This window comes from Pituophis catenifer, unplaced genomic scaffold, assembly GCF_029215685.1.
Source record: "Pituophis catenifer annectens isolate HBS135680 unplaced genomic scaffold, rPitCat1.0.hap2 SCAF_11, whole genome shotgun sequence".
In the NCBI taxonomy this organism is placed as follows: Eukaryota; Metazoa; Chordata; class Lepidosauria; order Squamata; family Colubridae; genus Pituophis; species Pituophis catenifer.
Window position 1 is genome coordinate 25,046,209 of NW_027256891.1, and position 22,166 is coordinate 25,068,374.

Here is a 22,166-nt window from a genome sequence, read left to right on the forward strand (position 1 = left end):
CGAGACGGCAGGAGGTTGCAAGTTTCTCCGACTGTTACCTGTGACTCCACCTCTTCCTACCTGAGGAACCGAAAGGTCCTGGAGTAACAACGGCAACGGGGACTCCTGGGATCGCTGTTGCTAAGCGATGCGGTCATTAACGCCTTGTTATTATTAGGTATTACATTTGTTCGCTGCCCATCTGACGCCGAGCGAGTGGCTCTCCATGTTAGAAAATAATAAATACAACCAACGTGTATACCGTAAGAGCCAAAACACTCCTTAAGATGCGGATGTGCTTAGCAACGGAATTTCAGGCACCGATAGCCATCGTTAACGTGAGGACTGCCTGTAGAGGAAATGAGATGGTTGGCAGCATAGAGAGCTGGATTATTGCCAATAATGACAGATGCCAAATTCTGGGAATTGTAATACATACACACACCTTTAAAGGCATAGAAAGAGAGAGAGAGAGAGATGAATGGATAGATGGATAAAGATATGGATCGATCGATCGATAGATGATAGATAGATAGATGATAGATAGATGATAGATAGATAGATGATAGATAGATAGATAGATAGATAGATGATAGATAGATAGATAGATAGATAGATGATAGATAGATAGATAGATAGATAGATAGATAGATAGATAGATGATAGATAGATAGATAGATAGATAGATAGATAGATACCCTGTTTACCCCAAAATAAGACGTTCCCTGATAAGAAGCCCAATTGAGCTTTTGAGCGCATGGCAGTAAGGCCAAGTGCTTATTTCAGAGTTAAAAAAAATATAAGATAGGGCCTTATTTTCGGGAAAACGTGGTATGTATGCTGGGGAATTCTGGGAATTGAAGTCTTCCCCCCCTCCTCTAAAGAGGAATGCTGGCTGACTTGGGAGCTGAAGGCCCCCTCCTCCTTCAAAAGGGCATGCTGGCTGGGGAATTCTGGGAAATGAAGTTCCCCCCTCCCACCTTTAAAAACATAAACGTGCTGGGGAATTTTGGGAAATGAACCCCCTCCCCTCCTCCTCTAAAGAGGCATGCTGGCTGGCTTTTGGGAATTCTGAAGCCCCCCTCCTCCTTTAAAAGGACATGCATGCTGGGGAATTCTGGGAATTGAAGTCCCCCCTCCTCTAAAGAGGCATGCTGGCTGGCTTTTGGGAGCTGAAGCCCCCTCCCCTTTCAAAAGGACCTGCTGGCTGGGGAACTCTGGGAAATGAAGTTCCCCCCCTCCCACCTTTAAAGACATACGCATGCTGGGGAATTCTGGGAATTGAAGCCCCCCCCCCCTCCTCTAAAGAGGCATGCTGGCTGGCTTTTGAGGATTCTGAACCCCCTCCCCTTTCAAAAGGACCTGCTGGCTGGGGAATTCTGGGAAATGAAGTTCCCCCCCCTCCCACCTTTAAAAACACACGCGTGCTGGGGAATTCTGGGAAATGAAGAGGGCCCAAAGCGGTCAAAACAGGAACCCCTCTCCCCCCTCCCTCCCTTCCCCAAAGCCACCGACAGCTGCCGCCTAGCCCGCCTCCCTAACCTGCCTATCTTCCCCTTAGCCCCGCCCCCGCGCGCGGGGCACGCCGGGGCTCGTAGTGCGTCCCTCCGCCCCGGGAGGCGCCGAGCCCGGCGGAAGCGCCGCCGGCACTCCATTTCCCGGCGAGCGCCGCGGGGAGGGTGGGCGGTGCGAGGAGCCCGGCCCCGCCCCGCCCCGTCCAGCTGAGCCCGGGCTGGGTGGCGGCGGCGGCGGCGATGTGGCTGAAGCCCGAGGAGGTGCTGCTGAAGAGCGCGCTGCGGCTCTGGGTGCAGGAGCGATGCAACCGCTTCTTCGTGCTGCAGCGGCGCCGGGGAGGCGGCCAGGAGGGCGGCGGAGGAGGCGGGCTGACCGGTAAGCGCGCGGCTCCTGCTCAAGGAAGGGGGGGGGGGCTTCCCCTCCCCCACCCCCCCTCCCCCACTCACCCACTCCCCCCCCCATGGCGTCCTCCGGCCGGCCCTGCCAGGTGGGCCTGCTTTGCATTGTCCTTCCCTTCCCCTTCCCCCCCTCCCATGCCATCCTCCTGTTGGCCCTGCCAGGTAGGCCAGGAGGGAGGAGGGGGTCCTGTTTTACATTGTTCTTCCCTCTCCCCATCCCCAGTGGCATCCTTTCTGCCGGCCCTGCCAGGTAGGCCAGGAGGGAAGGGGGGGGTTCCTCAACTCCAGGGGTCGGCCTTTGCATTGTCCTTTCCTCCCCACTCCCTCTCCCCCCTCCATGGCATTCTCCTGCCGGCCCTGCCAGGTAGGCCAGGAGGGAGGGAGGGTCCTGTTTTACACTGTCCTACCCTCCCCCTTTCCCCTGTTATCTTCCTGGCGGCCCTGCCAGGTGGGCCAGGAGGGAGGGGATCCTGTTTTGCACTGTCCTTCCCTCCCCCTTTTACCCTCCTGCCAGGTAGGCCAGGACGGAGGGTGGGGTCCTGTTTTACATTGTTCTTCCCTCTCCCCATCGCCAGTGGCATCCTTTCTGCCAGCCCTGCCAGGTAGGCCAGGAGAGCAGGGGTCCTGCTTCCCCCTCTCCTTCCCCCTCCCCCTGTTACGATCCTGCCGGCCCTGCCAGGTGGGCCAGAAGAGCCGGGGCCCTGTTTTACACTGTCCTTCCCTCCCTCTCCCCCTGTTATCATCCTGCCGGCCCTGCCAAGTAGGCCACGAAGGAGGGGGTCTTGCTTTGCATTGCCCTTCCTTCTCCTTCCACCCCCCCCCCCCTGTTATAATCCTGCCAGCCCTGCCAGGTAGGCCAGGAGGATGTGGTTCCTGCTTTGCACTGTCCTTCCCTCCCACTTTCCTCCTCCCCCCTCCCATGGCACCCATGCCAGGTAGGCCAGGAGGGAAGGGGGGATTCCTCAACTCCGGGGGTCGGCCTTTGCGTTGTCCTTTCCTCCCCACTCCCTCTCTCCCCTCCATGGCATCCTCCTGCCGGTCCTGCCAGGTAGGCCAGGAGGCTGGGGGGGGGGTCCTGTTTTGCATGGTTTTTCCCTCCCACTCTTCCCCCCCCCACATGGCATCCTCCTGCCAGCCCTGCCAGGTGGACCCTCATGCGGGTGGGGGTCCTCAGCTCCGGGGGTCCGGCTTTGCACTGGGGCTGGAGGGCTGGCTGCCCCCTTTCCCCTCCGCCTCCCGACCCAAGACAGCCCTGCCAGGGAGGCCGGGGAGAGGGGGAGTGTGGCATGTGTTCTCAACCCCCCCCCCTCACGTCCTTGCAAGAGGGTCCCCTTCCTGGACCCCCTAAAGAAATCAGCCTGAAAAGTGGGGCTGCCTGGCAAGGATGAGTGGGCGGCCCAGGCTGGAATATAATTTTGAAGCTGTAGAGGCTTTCAATTAGCGGATGGTGCTAGGTAGCCAGTGCCTTGTGTGGGAGAAGTATCCGTTGCTGCTGATTTTTTATTCCTAGGTTTTAGCTAGGAATGAAATTTGCCCAAATCCGACCAGATAAGCTCCCTTTTCCTCTTTCATTTTTTTAGCCATTAGCCTCCTGTATCTCCACCTCCCTTCTTAGTGGCAGTCAATTAACAGCTGACCAGACCTCTGTTCCTCTAAATGGGCCTTCTAAGATTTTATTTTATAATAAAATCCACCTTATTATGAAAGAGGTGAGCTGGCATCTTCCGTTGTCCAATTTTTAAAGGTTGCTCGGAGTCCATTTGAGCTCACGCCGACTGCTTCAGGGACTCCATCCAGCCACCTCGTTCTCTGCCGTCCCCTTCTTCTTTTGCCCTCCATCGTTCCCAGCATTAGGCTCTTCTCCAGGGAGTCCTTCCTTCTCATTAGGTGGCCAAAGTATTGGAGTTTCCTCTTCAGGATCTGGCCTTCTAAAGAGCAGCCAGGGTTGATCTCCTCTAGGACTGACCGGTTGGATCGCCTTGCAGTCCAAGGGACTCACAGGAGTCTTCTCCAGCACCAGAGTTCAAAGGCCTCCATTCTTTGGCGCTCAGCCTTCCTTATGGTCCAACTTTCACAGCCATCCATTGCAACTGGGAAAACCATCGCCTTGACTAGACGCACTTTCGTTGGCAGGGTGATGTCTCGGCTTTTTAGTACACTGTCTAGATTTGCCATGGCTTTCCACCCCAGGAGCAAGCTTCTTTTAATTTCTTATAGCCTTGACTGTACACACTTTTGTTGACAGGTTGCTATCTGTAACCCCATTCAATTGAAGCTGGTTAAACCACAATTGAGTTTTAAGACCAGAGTCTCATCAAGAATCGTTTTCTCTGGGAAAGTTCAGCCTGATGGTCGAAAACATTGCGTCATTGTCTCAAAGGTGCTTTTTTTTTCCCAAGAAGTAACTGGATTTTCTGGGTTTTTTTCTTTGAAGACGTTTCGCTTCTCATCCAAGCTCTGAGCTGAAGAAGCTTTATTATTATTTATTTATTTTATTAGTTCAATTTATATGCCGCCCTTCTCCGGAGACTCAGGGCGGCTTACAATGCGTTAAGCAATTGCCTTCATACTTTTGTATATACCTGCTTAGTAGGGCTTTTGGTCCCCCCTAAGCGGTGTTCTTTTTTATACAAAGTCAGCTTATTGCCCCCCACAATCCGGCTCCTCATTTTACCTACCTCGGAAGGATGGAAGGCTGAGTCAACCTTGAGCCTGGTGAGATTTGAACTTGCAGTAATTGCAGGCAGCTGGTGCTACTTAACAGCGCTTTAGTCTGCTGTGCCGCCAAGGCTCTTCATCCAAGCTTCTTGGATGAGAAGCGAAACGTCTTCAAAGAAAAAAGAAAGTCCAGTTGCCTCTTGAAAAAAGTACCTTTGGGACAACCATGACCTGGAGGACTGGGAAATCTCCACAGAGTCATTGCCTCTTGATCTGCCTGGAAGGGGAAATATTGCAAGAGCTGTCCTTGGGGTGATCAACTTAGAACTAAGGAGAAACTTCCTGACAGTGAGAACAATTCATCAGTGGAACGACTTGCCTCCAGAAGTTGTGACTGCTCCAACACTGGAAGTTCTTAAGAAGATGTTGGACAACCATTTGTCTAAAATTGTATAGGATTTCCTGCCTAAGCAGGGGGTTGGACTAGAAGACCTCCAAGGTCCCTTCCAGCACTGTTATTCCAAACAAACCATATTTGTTTGATCTTCTCTCTTGCTGTGGTTGTGCAAACCAGGTCTTGCAGTATTCAGAGTTCGAAGTGTGTTGTTTATTTTGTGACCAACCTGGACTTCAAAGCAACGTTTTGCTGGACAAGGTTAATATCAATCTCACCAGGGGCTGGAAGTGGGTCACTCATTTCCCCCAAATGACCGAGGAGGCAGCCAATTCTTAATAGGAACAAACCAATTTTGGGGGTCCGTTTCAAATTGCCTATTGAAGCCCAAAATGATGACCTGAACGATTGTGTATTACTATTCTTCTTCTCTTCCTTACTAGTATCGATCTCTTCCCACTTACGACTATAACCATGTTGCTTGTCTCTTTCAATTTATATTGTTTTTATTTGTTTCCTAGTACGATTTGATAGCTTATTAGTAACCTGGACTATCACTAAGTGTCGTATCTTTTTATTCTCGATGAATGTATTTTATTCTCCTTATGTACACTGAGAGTCTATGCACCAAAGACACATTCCTTGTGTGTCCAATCACACTTGGCTAATAAAGAATTCTATTCTATTCTATTCTATTCTATTCTACTCTACTCTACTCTACTCTACTCTACTCTACTCTACTCTACTCCACTCCACTCCACTCCACTCCACTCCACTCCACTCCACTCCACTCCATTCTATATTCTCTACTCTACTCCACTCCACTCCACTCTACTCTACTCTACTCTATTCTCTCCTATATTTATTCTATTCTATTCTATTCTATTCTATTCTATTCTATTCTATTCTATTCTATTCTATTCTATTCTATTCTATTCTATTCTACTCTACTCTACTCTACTCTACTCTACTCTACTCTACTCTACTCTACTCCACTCCACTCCACTCCACTCCACTCCACTCCACTCCACTCCATTCCATTCCACTCCATTTTATATTCTCTACTCTACTCCTCTACTCTACTCTACTCTACTCTACTCTACTCTACTCTACTCTACTCTACTCTACTCTACTCTACTCTACTCCATTCCATCCCATTCCATTCCATATTCTCTACTCTACTCTACTCTACTCTACTCTACTCTACTCTACTCTACTCCACTCCACTCCACTCCACTCCACTCCACTCCACTCCACTCCACTCCATTTTATATTCTCTACTCTATTCTACTCCACTCTACTCTACTCTATTCCATTCCATTCCATTCCATTCCATTCCATTCCACTACATTTTATATTCTCTACTCTACTCTACTCTACTCTACTCTACTCTTCTCTACTCTACTCTACTCTACTCTACTCTATTCTGAGTGAGAAAGTCGGATAAAGATGACAGATAAGGCATTGGCCTGATGGAAGTGAACCTTTCTAATGCCTTTATATATATTCTTGTTTGTTTGTTTTTTTCCCTGCCCCTATTTCGGAGGTGATTGGTTTTGCAGCTAACATACCTTCCCCCAGCCTCTGGAAATATTAATGGCCTTGGCCAGGTCCCTAAGTGTTTGCTGTTCGTCTTATTCCAAGAAGAGACATCGCCAAAGTTAAAAAAAAAAACAAAAAAACCCACAATAATTTAGTTAAGGTTGCTGGATTTGAGTCACAGGTTTTTCTTTATGACTAATACTGCGGATTTACAAACCTCTCTTCAGCCCAGTGAAAGTCAGCAGCGATCATATTTCCCTGCTCATCCACTTCTTCCATAATTCATGTCCTGCAAGAGGCGAAGGTATTCATTTCGGCTTTTTTAAAATAAATAAATAAAATAACATATACTTCATCTCGCCCTTCCTATGTTCCATTTTCCTTTTGAGAAGCATCTCGGAAAGGAGAACGGGAAAACGCTTCTCCTGTTATTCTGAGCCCAAAACAGGAATCTTTAGACTTCGTTTTAACAGTTTTACTTCTCGGTAACTTGAGTCTCCCTCCGAAGACGGTTGCCGAAGTGTCATTTTTTTTTTTTATTGCAAAAGTTTTACAATTACATTTTCACCCCTTTCCCCACCCCCCTACCCACCCCAAACTTCCCATCCTCCCTAACCCTCCCTAGCCCACCCCTTCCCCCGGACTTCCACACAATATACTTATATCAGGTAAAAAAAAAAAAAAACCCTTAATATAAAACTTATATAAAACTTGAACCCCTCCCTCCTCCTTATAATTTTTCCATCTTAATTACACTGAGATATTTCTATCTTAAAATATCATTTTCAAATAAAAGCTACTTGATACTTCCTAGTTTGATATTTGTTCTGAACATAATCTATCCACTTTTTCCATTCCCATTCATAAGTCTCTTGTGAACAGTCTTTTAAAAATGCTGAAATCTTCGCCATCTCTGCAAAACTGGCCATCTTCAAAGTCCATTCCTCAATCGTGGGCAAAGCTTCATTCTTTGTCATTTTTAATATTGCAAGAGGAGACAGCGATAAAGCCTCTGACTAAGGACGATATTTACATCTGACGAAACAGGACGTCGGATATTTATTCTCCGAGGACTTTCATATCCTTTCCTGCCTGAATCATCATTTATTTATCATTAGACATATAGCCGGCTTTTATTCCTAATACTAACAGTAACAGAGTTGGAAGGGACCTTGGAGGTCATGTAGTCCAACCCCCTGCTCACGCAGGAGACTAGGGATTCGAACCGCCAAACTGACGACCTTTCTGATCGACAAGCTCAGCGTCTTAGCCACTGAGCCATCTTGAATTCACCGAAATGTTATTTGTACATCTCCAGGCGATGTATATATAACGCTTCCGTTTATTTCCCTACCCAGCAGCCACCCTGCCGTAAATTTAACAGATTTAACAGATTACCGAGTTGGAAGAGACCTTGTAGGTCATCGAGCCCAACCCCACCCACCCACCCGCCCGCCCAAGCAGGAGACCCTAGACCCGCGATGGTGAATCTATGGCACGCGTGCCACAGGTGGCACGTGGAGCCATATTGGTGAGCACGCGAACTCAGCTGATTTTCGGGCCTTCTGGGCCCACCGGAAGTAGGGAAACAGGCCGTTTCCTGCCTCCAGAGGGCCTGAGGGGCGGGGAAGGCCCATTTTTTGTTCTCCCCAGGCTCCAGAGCCTCTCTAAGAGCCTGGGGAGGGTGAAAATGGCCTTCCCCACCCCCTGGAGGCCCTCTGGAGGCCTAGAGAGGCTCTGAAGCCTGGGGAGAGCAAAAAACGGGCCTACTGGGCCCACCATGCATTCATGTGCCAAAAGGGGGGGGGAGCATGGGGGGGGGCTGCGTGCGCATGCAAGGGGGCCGGGCCCATAGAATTAGGTTAGCCATTACTGCCCTAGACTCTAAATTAAACCTCACACATTTACAGAAGGAGACAGCAATTAAACCCGCCGTATCGTGAATTAAATATAGATAGTCCTTGATTTACGAATTTCTGTTCCTAAGCGAGACAGTTATTAGGTTGCCTCATTTTACGACCTTGCTGGCCACAGTCATTAAGTGAATCACTGCAGGAACCCGGTTGTTAAGTGCAACTGGCTTCCCCCTTGACTTTTGCTTGTCAGATGGTCGCAAAAGGGGGATTGCGTGACCCCAGGATGCCACAGCCATCAAAAATATGAGTCAGTTGCCAAGCGGCTTGAGTTTTGATCCCCTGATCGTGGGAATGCTGCGACGGTCATAAGTGTGAAAAACAGTTATAAGTCACTTTTTTCCCCCATTTTAAAATTCTCTACAATATTTATCTTTCATGAACAATTAAGTATTTCCCAAATTTCCCTTCTTGGAAACGGTCACTAAGCGAGATGCTACGTTGAGGATATAGTTTAATAATTTGGTTTTGCTACAGCTCCACTCTCCTTGCTAACTTTTGGCACGTGCCTCTTCCGTCAGCCAAAGAAATGGTATTTCTTTATCATGTTTTTAGCGTGACGTGCATCGGTTTTTGAAGTAGACTAATACTTGCCAGGCTCCAAAACTTTTGAAGACTTTTTTTTTTTAATTGCTATTTGCTTTTCTTAACCGCTGATTCTCTCTCTCCTCCTGGGTGTGTATTTGCAAAGGTTTTTGCAAGACCAATTCCGTCATCATCTTCCAGCGACTTTGCAAACGGCTGATGAACCGTTAAGCTTAAATCAACAAATCTATCTGTAATGCAGAAATAAATGGGAAGGGGACGGGCCATGGAGCATGAAGGTGAATAATTAGAAACTCACCAAATCTATCGCCAAGCGCTTATTTTGGGGTTGAAAAAAAATATAAGACAAGGTCTTATTTTCGGGGAAACACGGGTGGGTGGGTGGGTGGATGGATGGATGGATGGATGGACAGACAGACAGACATAGATGGATGGATGGATGGCTAGATAGATAGATAGATAGATAGATAGATAGATAGATGATAGATAGATAGATAGATAGATAGATAGATAGGATGGATGGATGGATAGAGTGGATAGATAGAGTGGATGGATGGATGGATGATAGTTAGATTGGATGGATGGACGGATGGATGGATCGATCGATCGATAGAGTGGATGGATGGATGGATGGATGGATGGATGGATGGATGGTTGGTTGGATGGATGGACAGACACATCCTTGACAAGTAGCAAAGATTTGTTGACACTGTAATTGCGTCTGTATTATTTTTGCTAGCTTCCTCGTTCAATAAATATTTATTTTAAAGAAACAAAAGTGTCATAACGTTATTATAGCCTGCTTTGGATTAATATAAATGAGGAGAGCATTCAAATGTTATTGGTTAATAAAATAAAAAAAAAACCACACATACACTGTATTTCTCCTGCCCAAGTGCTGAGAGGAAGTTTGGCTTCTATAGGTAGTCCTAAACTTACGACCACAATTTCTGTAGCTAAGAGAAACGTTGGTTAAGTGAGTTTTGCCCCATTTTGCAAATTATTATAACCGTGAGTGAGTTGTATTTGCAGAATGGGTAGTCAAAAAAAAAAAAAAAATCAACTAAATTTAAACACTAATGGTAATATAATAAATAAAGGAGCCTCTCAGTTGAACTTCTTAAATGGCAGTCATTGTTGACTTACCATCTGAGACAGCTCCAACATGTCAAACTGGATCTATAAAGAAGAGGAAACTGGTGAATACTAAAACAACTAAACAGATGGCAGCATGCCCACAAAATGGTTCTTGATTTGCGTTTTTGAAGCCCTGGAGATGCCAGTACCTTTTTTTTTTAACGCTTTTATGACCTTTCTGACTAGTACAGGTGTATACAGGTATTCCTCAACTCACAACATACTGTTCCGATCCAGCTCCCCAACGCAACAAACCCTCTGAACGTGAACTCAAAATATTCCTTTGTCAGAAATATAACTTTATCTCATTTTATTCTATTTTACCATATTTTATGTATTACATTATTGTATTTTATCCCATACCCATTGTGTTTTACCCTACTCTTACTTTAAATTGTTTGTTTAGGATTTTATTGGTAATACGTGTTTGAATCTTGTACGTTGATATGGCCTATAGGCTTAATCGATCGATAAAAATAATAACTTACAACAATTCATTTAGTGACTGTTCAAAGGTACCGAAAACGGTGACTTATGACCGTTTTTCAGAGTTACGACCATGGCAGCATCCCCGCGGTCACGTGATCAAAATTCAGATCCTTGGCTGACTCATATTTATGACGGTGGCAATGTTCCCGGGGTCATGCGATCCCTTTTCTGATCAAGCAAAAGCAAAGTGCACTTCACGAATGTCTCACTTAGCCACGGAAATTTGTAACCACCGTTGTGGTCGTAAGTTTGAGGGACTAGCTGTAAATTTCAAGGCAGGGGGAAAAAGGATTGCAAGAAAAGAAATCCAAATTTTGCAGTTTCCCCTCCTTTTGCTGAGGGAGGGCAGGGAGTCCCCAGATGTTGGTCTCCATCCCTGTATCAGGCCTGGAAGCCATCTTTGGCATTGAATCTTCAGGCCTGCCACGTTTACTCCTGTGGGAAACTGGGAGAAGGGATTGTATGGAACATGGGTGATATATAGTCAAAATAACATTCTTTTCTCAGAGAGTCAAGGACATCTTGCCCTGCACCTGGAGGGTTGGAACTGGGAGGCATCTCCAATTGGGACGGTGCTTTGATTGGACCATGTGATGGACATGTGCGTGTTGGGCAGGGACTTTGACTTTCTTTTGGGTGAGGAAAACCTGGAAAATTTCAGATTCAGGTTTTCCCAGATGTGCCAATAGGACATCTCTAATAAAATGGAACTTTGAGGAACTTCAAGCCTCGGCATCTTCTTTCATTGGAGTGTTACTTGGAACTCTGACACCCTGATCCCTTCGCCGCTTGTCCTTCTGGGTCACGGAATCCCTCATTTCTCTTCCCATGGGGAGGGGGGACTCTGTCCTTGAGAAGGGGGCCCTGAATTTTGACCTTGATCTTGCAGGTCTCCTGGTGGGGACATTGGACGCCGTCTTGGATTCCACATCAAAAGTGGCCCCTTTCCGTATCCTGCACCAGACTCCGGATTCCCAGATTTACTGGTCTATTGCCTGCGGTAAAGTACAGTATAAATTCTTATTTTTTGTATTCTGATTTATTTACGCGTAGACCTCAACATTTCGTTTAGTAACCCCCCCAAAAAAAGTGACTCATGACCATTTCTCACACTTGTGACAGTTGCAGCATCCCTGCAATCACACGATCAAAATTCAGACTCTTGGCCACCGACTCACATTTATGACGGTGGCAGTTTCCCGGGGTTCACGAAGACCCCTTTTGCGACCTCCTGACCAGCAAACTCAATGGGGAAAGCTGGATTCGCTTAACAGCCATGTTCCTAATTTAACACCTGCAGTGGTTCGCTTAACAACCGTGGCAAGAAATGGGGCAAAAACTGCCTGAATAAAGGTCTCACTCAGCGACATGAGTTTTGGACTCAGTTGTGGTCGTAACTTCGACGGCTACCTGTATTGATATCCCAGTTTTATCGTTTTTGCAAATAACTCAAGGTGGCAAATGTATTTCGCCCTCCTTCCTCCTCCTGTTTTCTCCCACAATAACAAAAACGAGCGTCAAATATATTTACCGTATTTTTCAGACTATAAGACGCACTGGACCATAAGACACACCGGGGAGGGCAAAAATGGGACACGCAGAGGGTTCGGAAGGCTAAAATCAGGCCCGTAATTTGCTCTATAAGATGCACAGACATTTCCACCCACTTATGAGGTGTGTGGGGGGGGGGTGTTTTATAGTCTGAAAAATACGGTGATTGAAATATATATATATATTGTCACTCAGGAACCAGCCGAGAAGAGATAACGGAGCACTGGGAATGGTTAGAGCGCAATGTGATGGAGACTCTCTCCGTCTTCGACTCCAACGAGGACATCGTAAGCTTTGTGCACGGGAAAATTCAAGTACGTAAAAGTAACTTCGGGCTGGGGTTTTAACAGAATAACAGAGTTGGAAGGGTCCTTGGAGGTCATCTAGTCCAACCCCCTGCTCAAGCAGGAGACCCTACACCATTTCTGACAGATGACAGTCTGTTCTCTTCTTGAAAGCTTCCAGTGCTGAAGCTCCCACAACTTCCGAAGGCAACTTCTGTTCCATCGGTTGATGGTTCTCTCTGTCAGAAAATTTCTCCTTATTTCTAGGTTGAATCTCTCCTTGATAAGTTTCCATCCATTATTCCTTGTCTGGCCTTTGGGTGCCTTGGAAAATAGCCTGACCCCTTTCCTCCTCTCTGTGGCAGCCCCTCAAATATTGGAAGATGCTATCCTGTCTCCCCTGGTCCTTCTCTTCACTAGACTAGCCAGGCCCAGTTCCTGCAACCGTTCTTCATATGTTTTCGTCTCCAGTCCCCTAATCCTCTTGGTTGCTCTTCTCAGCACTCTTTCTAGAGTCTCAACATCTTTTTTATAGTGTGGAGACCAAAACTGGATGCAGGATTCTAGGTGTGATCTTACTGAGGTGACTCAAGGAGACTAAACTAGGTTTTTAAGAAAAAAAACCAAGTTGCCTTTTGGAAAAGCAATCTTTGGGACAATCCTGAACTTGAATGTTGAAGAATCTCACAAACATCAGTTAAATCTCCTAAAACCAGGATTGTTTTTGAATAATTCCTCGGGCATTGAGACACTATTCGCATTTTATTTTATCCTTAGCGCCTCCTTCAGAGTAAAGTTCATTGCTCTTGGTTAGGTTTACTTCCTCATTGATGGCTAAAGGACAGTAGAGTTTTTATTAGTTTATTACTTAATTGCCTGGCAAATGCAATCCAGTACATATCAACCTAGAAGGTCGTCCTTTTACCATGAGTCCATTCTGGTTTCTCCCAGGTAAATACACCTGGGATAGCAAGCTAAGATTTCTTTTTCTCATCCCAAGTGACAACTCCTGATCTGATGCTAAATAGTTCTTGTATTTCTTATGGGATTATCTATTTTATTATCATTGTTTCTCTACTTTTCAGTTCTCCCACCCCTCTTCAGTTCCTGTGGATAGCATTAAGGGTAGAATAGAATAACAGAGTTGGAAGGGACCTTGGAGGTCTTCTAGTCCAACCCCCTGCTTAGGCAGGAAACCCTACACCACTTCAGACAAATGGTTGTCCAATCTCTTCTTAAAAACTTTCAGTGTTGGAGCATTTACAACTTCTAGTGGCAAGTTGTTCCATTGATTAATTCCACTGATTAATTTCTACCCCTGTTGTCCAACCATTTTTAAAACAAGTCCCAAGTTCGAAAATATTCTGTGTCTTCTTTTTCTTTTACCTTCATTGTTAATCTGTCCATTTCTGCACAGTCCAATATTTTCCTAATTATATCTTCTTCCGTAGGTGTTTCCTCGCTTTTCCAATGTTGCGCAAATACAATTCTTGGCGCTGTTAAAACCTGCAATATCAAATATATATTCTCTTTATCATATTTTTCTGGTATTATGCCTAACAAAAAATAATTCTGGCTTAAAATCTATATGCTTCCTTAACATTTTTTTCTAACTGCGTATGCATTTTCGTCCAATTATTTTTTTTTGCTTTTGGGCATGTCCGCCACAGGTGGTAGTATGTGCCCGATTTTTGATTACATTTCCAACATTTGGTGGAAGTTCCTACTTCCATGTAGCTTCATAATGGAGACCATGATGGCGATCAAATTTTGGCAAAGGGTCTTTAACTCCCACATCAGTTAGATTACTTTTGGAAACTGTTGGCTCATGTTTGTTAGCCTCTTGACTCCTTTTTTTTTTCAGGGCTTAATTGCTGAGGAGAATAAAGGGTCTTTAGTAAGAGAAGAAGATCCAGAGAAGTTCCGGGAAGCCCATCTGAAGTTTCAGAAGTGTTTTGGGTTGGCCGAACAGGAGAAACTCGTGACTTACTACTCGTGTAGCTACTGGAGAGGGCGGGTGCCCTGCCAAGGCTGGCTGTATCTGAGTACCAACTTCCTCAGCTTTTACTCATTCCTGCTGGGAGCCGAGAGTAAGTAAGATCATTCGCCGAGGCACGATTTTATTTATTTTATTCAAGCAATATGGCCGCCCGTCTCTTCACAGGGACTCAAGACGGTGAACGACAGCTAAAAACACAACTGGGCAAAAATAAAAATACATAATTGGAAGAAAATTAAACCATAGATCAGGGATGTCCAACCTTGCAACTTTTAAGACTTGGCTTAAAGTCTGTTAAAGTCTTAATGGCTGGTTGGGGAATTTTGGGAATTGAAGTCCACAAGGGTTAAAGTTGCCAAGGATTTGTCACCCTTTCTATAGCTGTCAATCATCAGTGTTTGAAGCCACTAGTATATAAAAGTAAAAGCAAACCCTGATGATGTTAGCTAGTTTGGTAATGAAATGTCTGCAGGAAAACTACGAAGCTCGGAATGCACCCAGAACCCCAGAAGATCTCCTGATCGCTTTAGGTAAAGCCCATATGGCCTCTGGGTAGCGAACTCTGAAACGTCCAACCGAGATAGACAATGATGGGAAAGTCACAAAGGGATGGACCTTGAAAAGCTGTGAACCTGGATGGAGCACCTTCACGACTTCATTGGAAAAGTCCTCTTGAGGTTTGAGCAAGGAGAAGACCTGAAACTGAATTGCTTTTCTCTTAGAACGCAACTTAGAAATAAGGAGGAATCAACCTAGAAACGAGTTGAAATTTCCTGACAGAACAATTCATCAGTGGAACGACTTTGTGGGTGCTCCATCACTTTTCAAAAAAGATTGGACAAACTTTTGCTGGAAGGTTACAGGGTCTCCCCAAGGTGCTTTTTTTTTTTCAAGAGGCAAGTGGACTTTCTGGTTTTTTCGTTGAAGAGGTTTTGCTTCTCACCCAAGAAGCTTCTTCAGTTCTGAGAGAAGCTGAGGAAGCTTCTTGGATGAGAAGCGAAACCTCTTCAAAGAAAAACCAGAAAGTCCAGTTGCCTCTTGAAAGAAAAAACAACTTTGGGACAACCATGACCTGGATGGCTTGAGAATCTCCTTAGATAGGTACAGGGTCTCCTTCTTGAGCAAAGGTTGGATTAGAAGACCTCTAAGATCCCTTCCAACAACTCTATTATTCTATCACTTTTGCCATTTGCTTATGGCATATTGCCTTTATCATGTTAATAAATCTCTCACAAAGTCCATAAATTTTAGTTGTAAAATTGCCAATTTACGTTATCAAATGCTTTCTGCGCATCTTAAGAAAACCAACGCTATTTGTTTTCCAGGATGGGCTTCGTAATATTCCAATGTATTTAAAATCATTCTCATATTGTTTTTAATCTGTCTCTTGGGAAAGGAGCCATTTTGGCCTGGATGTATAAATTCATTTAGAAACCTTTTTAGTCTCTCTGCCATTATTGAAGCATATGTTTTGTGGTCAGCGTTCAGTAAAAATATGGGCCTCCGTTATTCCCCCTTCTGCAGTCAAACTCATAATAGCCTGGGATGAGATCTCCAAACTGGAAAAGACCTCCACGGTGATCCTGACAGAAAGCATCCACGTTTGTGCCCGTGGAGAGGACCATTACTTCTCCATGTTTTTGCACCTGGGTGAGACTTTCCTCCTCATGGAACAGCTGGCTCTCTACTCCGTCCGGAGACTCTTCGACAAGGAGAGCTTTGAAGCTGACCCGGTCCTCTGCGACCCCTTGCAAATCACTAAGAGGTCAGTAATTTGGAGACGGAGCCCAGAAGAAAAACTTGCATGCTGGCAAGGGGACAGAGCAAAAGAGAGACCTGTGTGGGGATTTTTTTCAAAATTGCAGATAGAGACGGACAGATTGACTTTAAAAATAGAAGAGAAAGAAGACACAGAACATGACTTGATATGGAATACATTTTATGAGTGGTTAGAGATAAGAGGTAGAAATTAGATGAAGAAAGATCATTGCTATACATGAATTCAATATAAAGATGGTTTATAATTATAAATACGCCAATATAATTAACAGAATTATAAATAAGCTAATACAAAAGGAAACTTAGCCAAAACTATTCTGTTTCATTATTACTATTGTTACCAGTATATGTGTTAATGTTTTTGTTTTTGTTCTCTCTGTGTTTTTCTTTTGTAAACAATACACCCTGAGAATACACTGTATTCAAAATGTTTATGAATAAATACCGTATTTTTGGGGGTATAAGACGCACCAGAGTATAAAACGCACTTACCTTTTTTGGTGAGGAAAAGAAGAAAAAGCAATCTCCCTCTACCTCTGAGCAATCTTGCCTCATTGCAGCAAACAGCAAACAGCCTGCTTTACTTTCATTTTCATTTTCAGCATAGCTTGATTAGCACAAGGGGGAAAAAACCCTGCTCCCAGCAATTTACCTTTTTGCAGCAAGCAGCAGAGCCCTGTGCAAAACAGCTGAGAGCAAAACAGCTGAGAGTCGGGAGGCCGATCCAATTACTTGTGCTAATTAGGCTGTGCTGAAGCTGAAAGGAACTGTTTTTTCTTACTATTTGCTTGCAAGGAGGTAACTGCTGCGAAGCAGAGGCCAAAGGGTGGGGGCCAGTGGGTGGGCGGGGCTACATTCGGTGTATAAGACACACCCAAATTTTCACCCCCTTTTAGGGGGGAAAAAGGTGCGTCTTATACTCCGAAAAATACGGTATATGTATATATACAAAAAAAAAATTTTTTTTTTCCAAACTGGAATGAAAGAATTCCGGTTGCAAACGTCGTTTCAATCATCAAGAAATTAAGATTATGCCGTAAAGGGAAACTTTGCGTTGTTCAGAGGTCTTCTTCTCTTTTGGCCCCCTAGAGGACTGGAGAATCGGGCGCACAGCGAGCAGTTCAACGCCTTCTTCAGGCTGCCCAGCGAGGAGACGCTGCGGGAGGTCCACGAGTGTTTCCTGTGGGTGCCCTTCAGCCACTACAACACCCTGGGGAAGATGTGCCTTTCGGAAAACTACATCTGCTTTGCCAGTCAAGATGGCTGCCTATGTTGTGTCATCGTCCCCGTGAGAGAGGTGAGGGGAGAAGGAGGGAGGGAGGGAGTGTGGAAGGAAGGAAGGGAAAGGAAAGGAGGGAGGGATGGTGGATGGATGGAAGGAAGGAGGAAGGGAGGCAGAATGGAGGGACGGAGGGAAGGAAAGGGAAGGATGGAAGAGGAGAAGGAAAGGGAGGGAGGGAGGGATGATGGAAGGAGAGAGGGAGGCGGAATGGAAGGAGGGAGGGATGATGGAAGAAAGGAGGGAGGAGGGACGATGAAAGGGAGGGAGTGGGGAGTGAAGGAAAGAAGGAAGAGGAAGGCAGGCAGAATGAAGGGAGGGATGATGGAAGGAAAGGAGGAAGGGAGAGGGGGAAGTTGAATGAATGAAGGGACGATGAGAGGGAAGGAAGGAAGGAAAGAAAGGAAGGGAGTGATGATGGAAAGGAGGAAGGGAGGCAGAATCGAGGGAGGGAAGGAAGGGAGGGATGGATGATGGAAGGAAGGGAGGCAGAATGGAGGGACGGAGGGAAGGAAAGGGAAGGATGGAAGAGGAGAAGGAAAGGAAGGGAGGGAGGGATGATGGAAGGAGAGAGGGAGGCGGAATGGAAGGAGGGAGGGATGATGGAAGAAAGGAGGGAGGAGGGACGATGAAAGGGAGGGAGGGGGGAGTGAAGGAAAGAAGGAAGAGGAAGGCAGGCAGAATGAAGGGAGGGATGATGGAAGGAAAGGAGGAAGGGAGAGGGGGAAGTAGAATGAATGAAGGGACGATGAGAGGGAAGGAAGGAAGGAAAGGAATGGAGTGATGATGGAAAGGAGGAAGGGAGGCAGAATCGAGGGAAGGAAGGGAGGGAGGGATGATGGAAGGGAGGGAGGCAGAATGAAGGGAGGGACAATGGGAAGGAAGGAGGGAGGGAGGGAGGTTGAAAGGGAGGGAGGGAGGTGGTATGAAGGGAGGGACGATGAGAGGGAGGGAGGGAGGAAAGGGAAGGAAGGAAAGAAGGAAGGAAGGAAGGAAGGAAGGAAGGAAGGAAGGAAGGAAGGAAGGAAAGAGAAAGGAGAGGGCCCAAAATATAATTGCAGAAAAGAGGTAAAACCTGACAAATTATATTCCTTAGAGAACAATCTTTAATAGACAGAAACCTTGCCCTGTTCACAAGAAACACTTCCTGATAGTAGGTGGAACAATATTTTATCGCATAAGTCTATATCCCTTCACGCACGGAAGCTGGCGTGTTATAGTTATAACCTGGCACCTGAATCCTGGCACAGAGACGGAGAAGGTTGGTCATCTTCCTGTTGACACAAAGTCCTGTTTGTGTTCCCAACTTTTTTCTTCACTTAACCGAAGTGAAGATCGTCTTGAATGGCAGGGGAAGCTAGTCTCAAACCGGAATAAACACGGTCAACGAAAAGGACTATATGTTCGTGTAGACACCTGGAGATCAGGGGTGGGCTGCTGGGGGTTCGCAGGGGTTCGGGAGAACCTCTAGCTAAGATTCTGTGCAGTTCAGAGAACCCCCAAATCCCACTCCTGGCTGGCCTCGCCCACCCCACTGCTCCCCTCCCAGGAGTCCCCACGCGGTCTGTTTTGGATGCAGGTAAGTGTAAGGCGCACGCAGAGGCTCGAGCAGGCCTAAAAACGGGCCTACCGGAAGTTCAGGTCTCTGGAGTCTGGTGAGGCCATTTTTGCCCTCCCGGAGGCTCAAGAAAGGCCTCTGGAGCCCGGGGAGGGCAAAACTGCCACACACACACCCCGCTGTGGTGCAGGAGGCCGACTAGGCCACGCCCACCACGCCCACGCTCACCCAGCAACCGGGCAGAGAACTCCTTGCTAAAAGTTTTGAAGCGCACCCCTGCTGGAGATTCAACGGCAGGCCCGTTTTCAAGGTTTAAAGATGGCTACCCTGGCAACAGAGTCTCATCCTGCTTCAAACCATCAACGTTTTTGAGAGGTATCCAGTTGACGTCGTAGGAGCTGGTAGGTTCTCGGTCTAATGGCCACCTGAGAGGGTGACTGTAGCTTCTTCCTCCCCCAACGCCCGCAGGTCACTTCAGTTGAGATCGCTGACCACGCCAGCAAGGCCATCACCATCGCTACCAAAGGATCCCGGGCTTTCCGTTTCTCGGAAGTGAGAGATTTTGAAGCTCTGGTGGTGAAACTCAGGACCAGATATAATGCCGCACCGAGCCCCCAGCACAGCGCGAGTGCAGAGGTAAGGGCCAAATCTGCCTATTTTTTGTTTGCGGTGCCTGGAAAAGGTGCTCCGTAAAGCGGAGATCTCTCTTCTTTGCTTGGATGCCTGTGGAACTCTCTGCCACCAGATGTGAGGGCAACCAAACCCCCAACACAGCGTGAGTGCAGAGTTAAGGGCCAAATCTGCCTGTTCCTTGTTTGTGGTGCCTGGAAAAGGTACTCCATGGGGCAGAAATCTCTTTCCTTGGCCTGTGAGAGTCCTGTGGAACTCTCTGTCACTGGATGTGAGGACAGCCGAGCCCCCAACACAGCGTGAGTGCAGAGTTAAGGGCCAAATCTGCCTGTTCCTTGTTTGTGGTGCCCGGAAAAGATACTCCGTGGAGCAGAGATCTCTTTCCTTGGCCCGGATGCCTGTGGAACTCTCCGCCACCAGATATGAGGGCCTCGACCTGCAGAAAGGGTTTCTCAAGGGCCCATTCAGAGAGGGAAAAGCTCTAAATAAGAAAGTTATTACTGTGCTTACCAAAAATTAGGCTGTGTCTGCCCAGCACAGTTAACCCTGTTGTGGATTAGAGTAACCTTTGGGTCAATATTCACACAACGAGATTCATCTTTGTTAGCTGACATTCCAATTATGGTTTCTTCCTTTGGTTTTCCTGGTTTAGATGGTCTCTTCCTTTGTTGGGTTCAGAACAGCAATCGCAAAAGCGCTTTGATTTATTTATATACCGCTTCACACTGCTTTACAGCTCTCTCTAAGGGGTTGACAGAGTCAACCTATGGCCCCCATGCAATACTGCATTCTACAACTGGGAAGGAAGGGAGGGAGGGAGGGAGGGAGGGAGGAAGGAAGGAAGGAAGGAAGGAAGGAAGGAAGGAAGGAAGGAAGGAAGGAAGATAGCAATAGCACTTAGACTTATATACCGCTTCACAGTGCTTTACGCCCTCTCTAAGCGGTTTACAGAGTCAGCCTCTTGCCCCCAACAATCTGGGTCCTCATTCTACCCACCTCGGAAGGACAGAAGACTTGAGTCAACTTGAGCTGGTCAGGATCGAACTCCTGGCAGTAGGCAGAGTTAGTGTGCAATACTGCATTCTACAACTGGGAAGGAAAGAAAGAGAGGGAGGGAGGGAGGGAGGGAAGGAAAGAAGGAAGGAAGGAAGGAAGGAAGGAAGGAAGGAAGGAAGGAAGGAAGGAAGGAAGGAAGATAGCAATAGCACTTAGACTTATATACCGCTTCACAGTGCTTTACGCCCTCTCTAAGCGGTTTACAGAGTCAGCCTCTTGCCCCCAACAATCTGGGTCCTCATTTTACCCATCTCGGAAGGATGGAAGGCTGAGTCAACCTTGAGCTGTTCAGGATCGAACTCCTGGCAGTGGACAGAGTTAGTCTGAAATACTGCATTCTATCCACTGGGAGGGAGGGAGGGAGGGAGGGAAGGGAAGGGAAGGGAAGGGAAGGGAAGGAAGGAAGGAAGGAAGGAAGGAAGGAAGGAAGGAAGGAAGGAAAATAGCATAGCAGTTAGACTTATATACCGCTTCACAGTGCTTTACGCCCTCTCTAAGTGGTTTACAGAGTCAGCCTCTTGCCCCCAACAATCTGGGTCCTCATTTTACCCACCTCGGAAGGACTGAAAGGCTGAGTCAACCTTGAGCCTGGTGAGATTCGAACTGCCAAATTGCAGGCAGCCGGCAGGCAGCAGAAGTAGCCTGCCGTACTGCACTCTCTAACCACTGCGCCACCGTGGCTCATGTAGCGACTTCTCTTAGAGGCTGACCGCAGTTTTTGAAGACGTGAGGGGAGGGGCGAGGCACTGCAAACGGCAAAAAGGGAGCCCCGCCCTCCCCTGTGCCCGCCCACGCCTGCACTTCCGCAGAGTTTTAATCCTTAGTTGTTTGGATTTGCGCCCCGCGTTTCTTCTCTCTAACAAAGTTGTACGCCTTCGCTTCTTCCAATGCCTCTCGCAGGCCAGGATCAGCTCAGAGGCCACCGCCGTCTGGGAGGACTACGAGGGGCAGCCGATGGCCAGCCACAAAGGCAGCAGCGCCACGGTTAGCACGGAAGCGCTGATGACCGTTTTTCACCCACAGGATGCGGAGAACCTGGATTCAAAGATGGTAAGAAGAGATCCTGGTTACTCATCAACATCAAAGAACTCTTGTCCCGAAGGTGCTATTTTTTTTTTTTCAAGAGGCAACTGCACTTTCTGGTTTTTTCTTTGAAGAGGTTTCGCTTCTCACCCCAAGAAGCTTCTTCGGCTTCTTCAGAGAGCTGAAGCTTCTGAGAGAAGCTGAGGAAGCTTCTTGGATGAGAAGCGAAACCTCTTCAAAGAAAAAACCCCAAAATCCGGTTGCCTCTTGAAAAAAAAAAAAAAGCCAACCATGACCTAGATGACTTGAGAATGTCCATTAGACACCAAGACCTGTTGTGAGATCTCACTTTCTCCGTGCTTGGCTGAATTTTTCCTTTTGATACGGAGCTTCTGCCATCTTGGTGGTCTTCTTGGAAGTGGTCTTCTTGGAAGAG

General features: G+C 46.8%; 1 protein-coding gene across 1 annotated transcript in view; it reads left to right on the plus strand.

Annotated features, from left to right (window-relative positions):
* Window positions 1-1,733: 1,733 nt before the first annotated feature.
* The window catches only part of TBC1D8B (TBC1 domain family member 8B), a 39,162-nt gene continuing 18,729 nt past the window's right edge, over window positions 1,734-22,166 (plus strand). Inside the window, exons 1-8 of the mRNA XM_070951691.1 lie at window positions 1,734-1,869; window positions 11,461-11,571; window positions 12,318-12,436; window positions 14,271-14,496; window positions 15,930-16,170; window positions 17,274-17,481; window positions 19,490-19,657; window positions 21,608-21,757. Coding sequence (XP_070807792.1) covers window positions 1,734-1,869; window positions 11,461-11,571; window positions 12,318-12,436; window positions 14,271-14,496; window positions 15,930-16,170; window positions 17,274-17,481; window positions 19,490-19,657; window positions 21,608-21,757 — 1,359 coding nt within the window. The remainder of the gene's footprint in view (window positions 1,870-11,460; window positions 11,572-12,317; window positions 12,437-14,270; window positions 14,497-15,929; window positions 16,171-17,273; window positions 17,482-19,489; window positions 19,658-21,607; window positions 21,758-22,166) is intronic.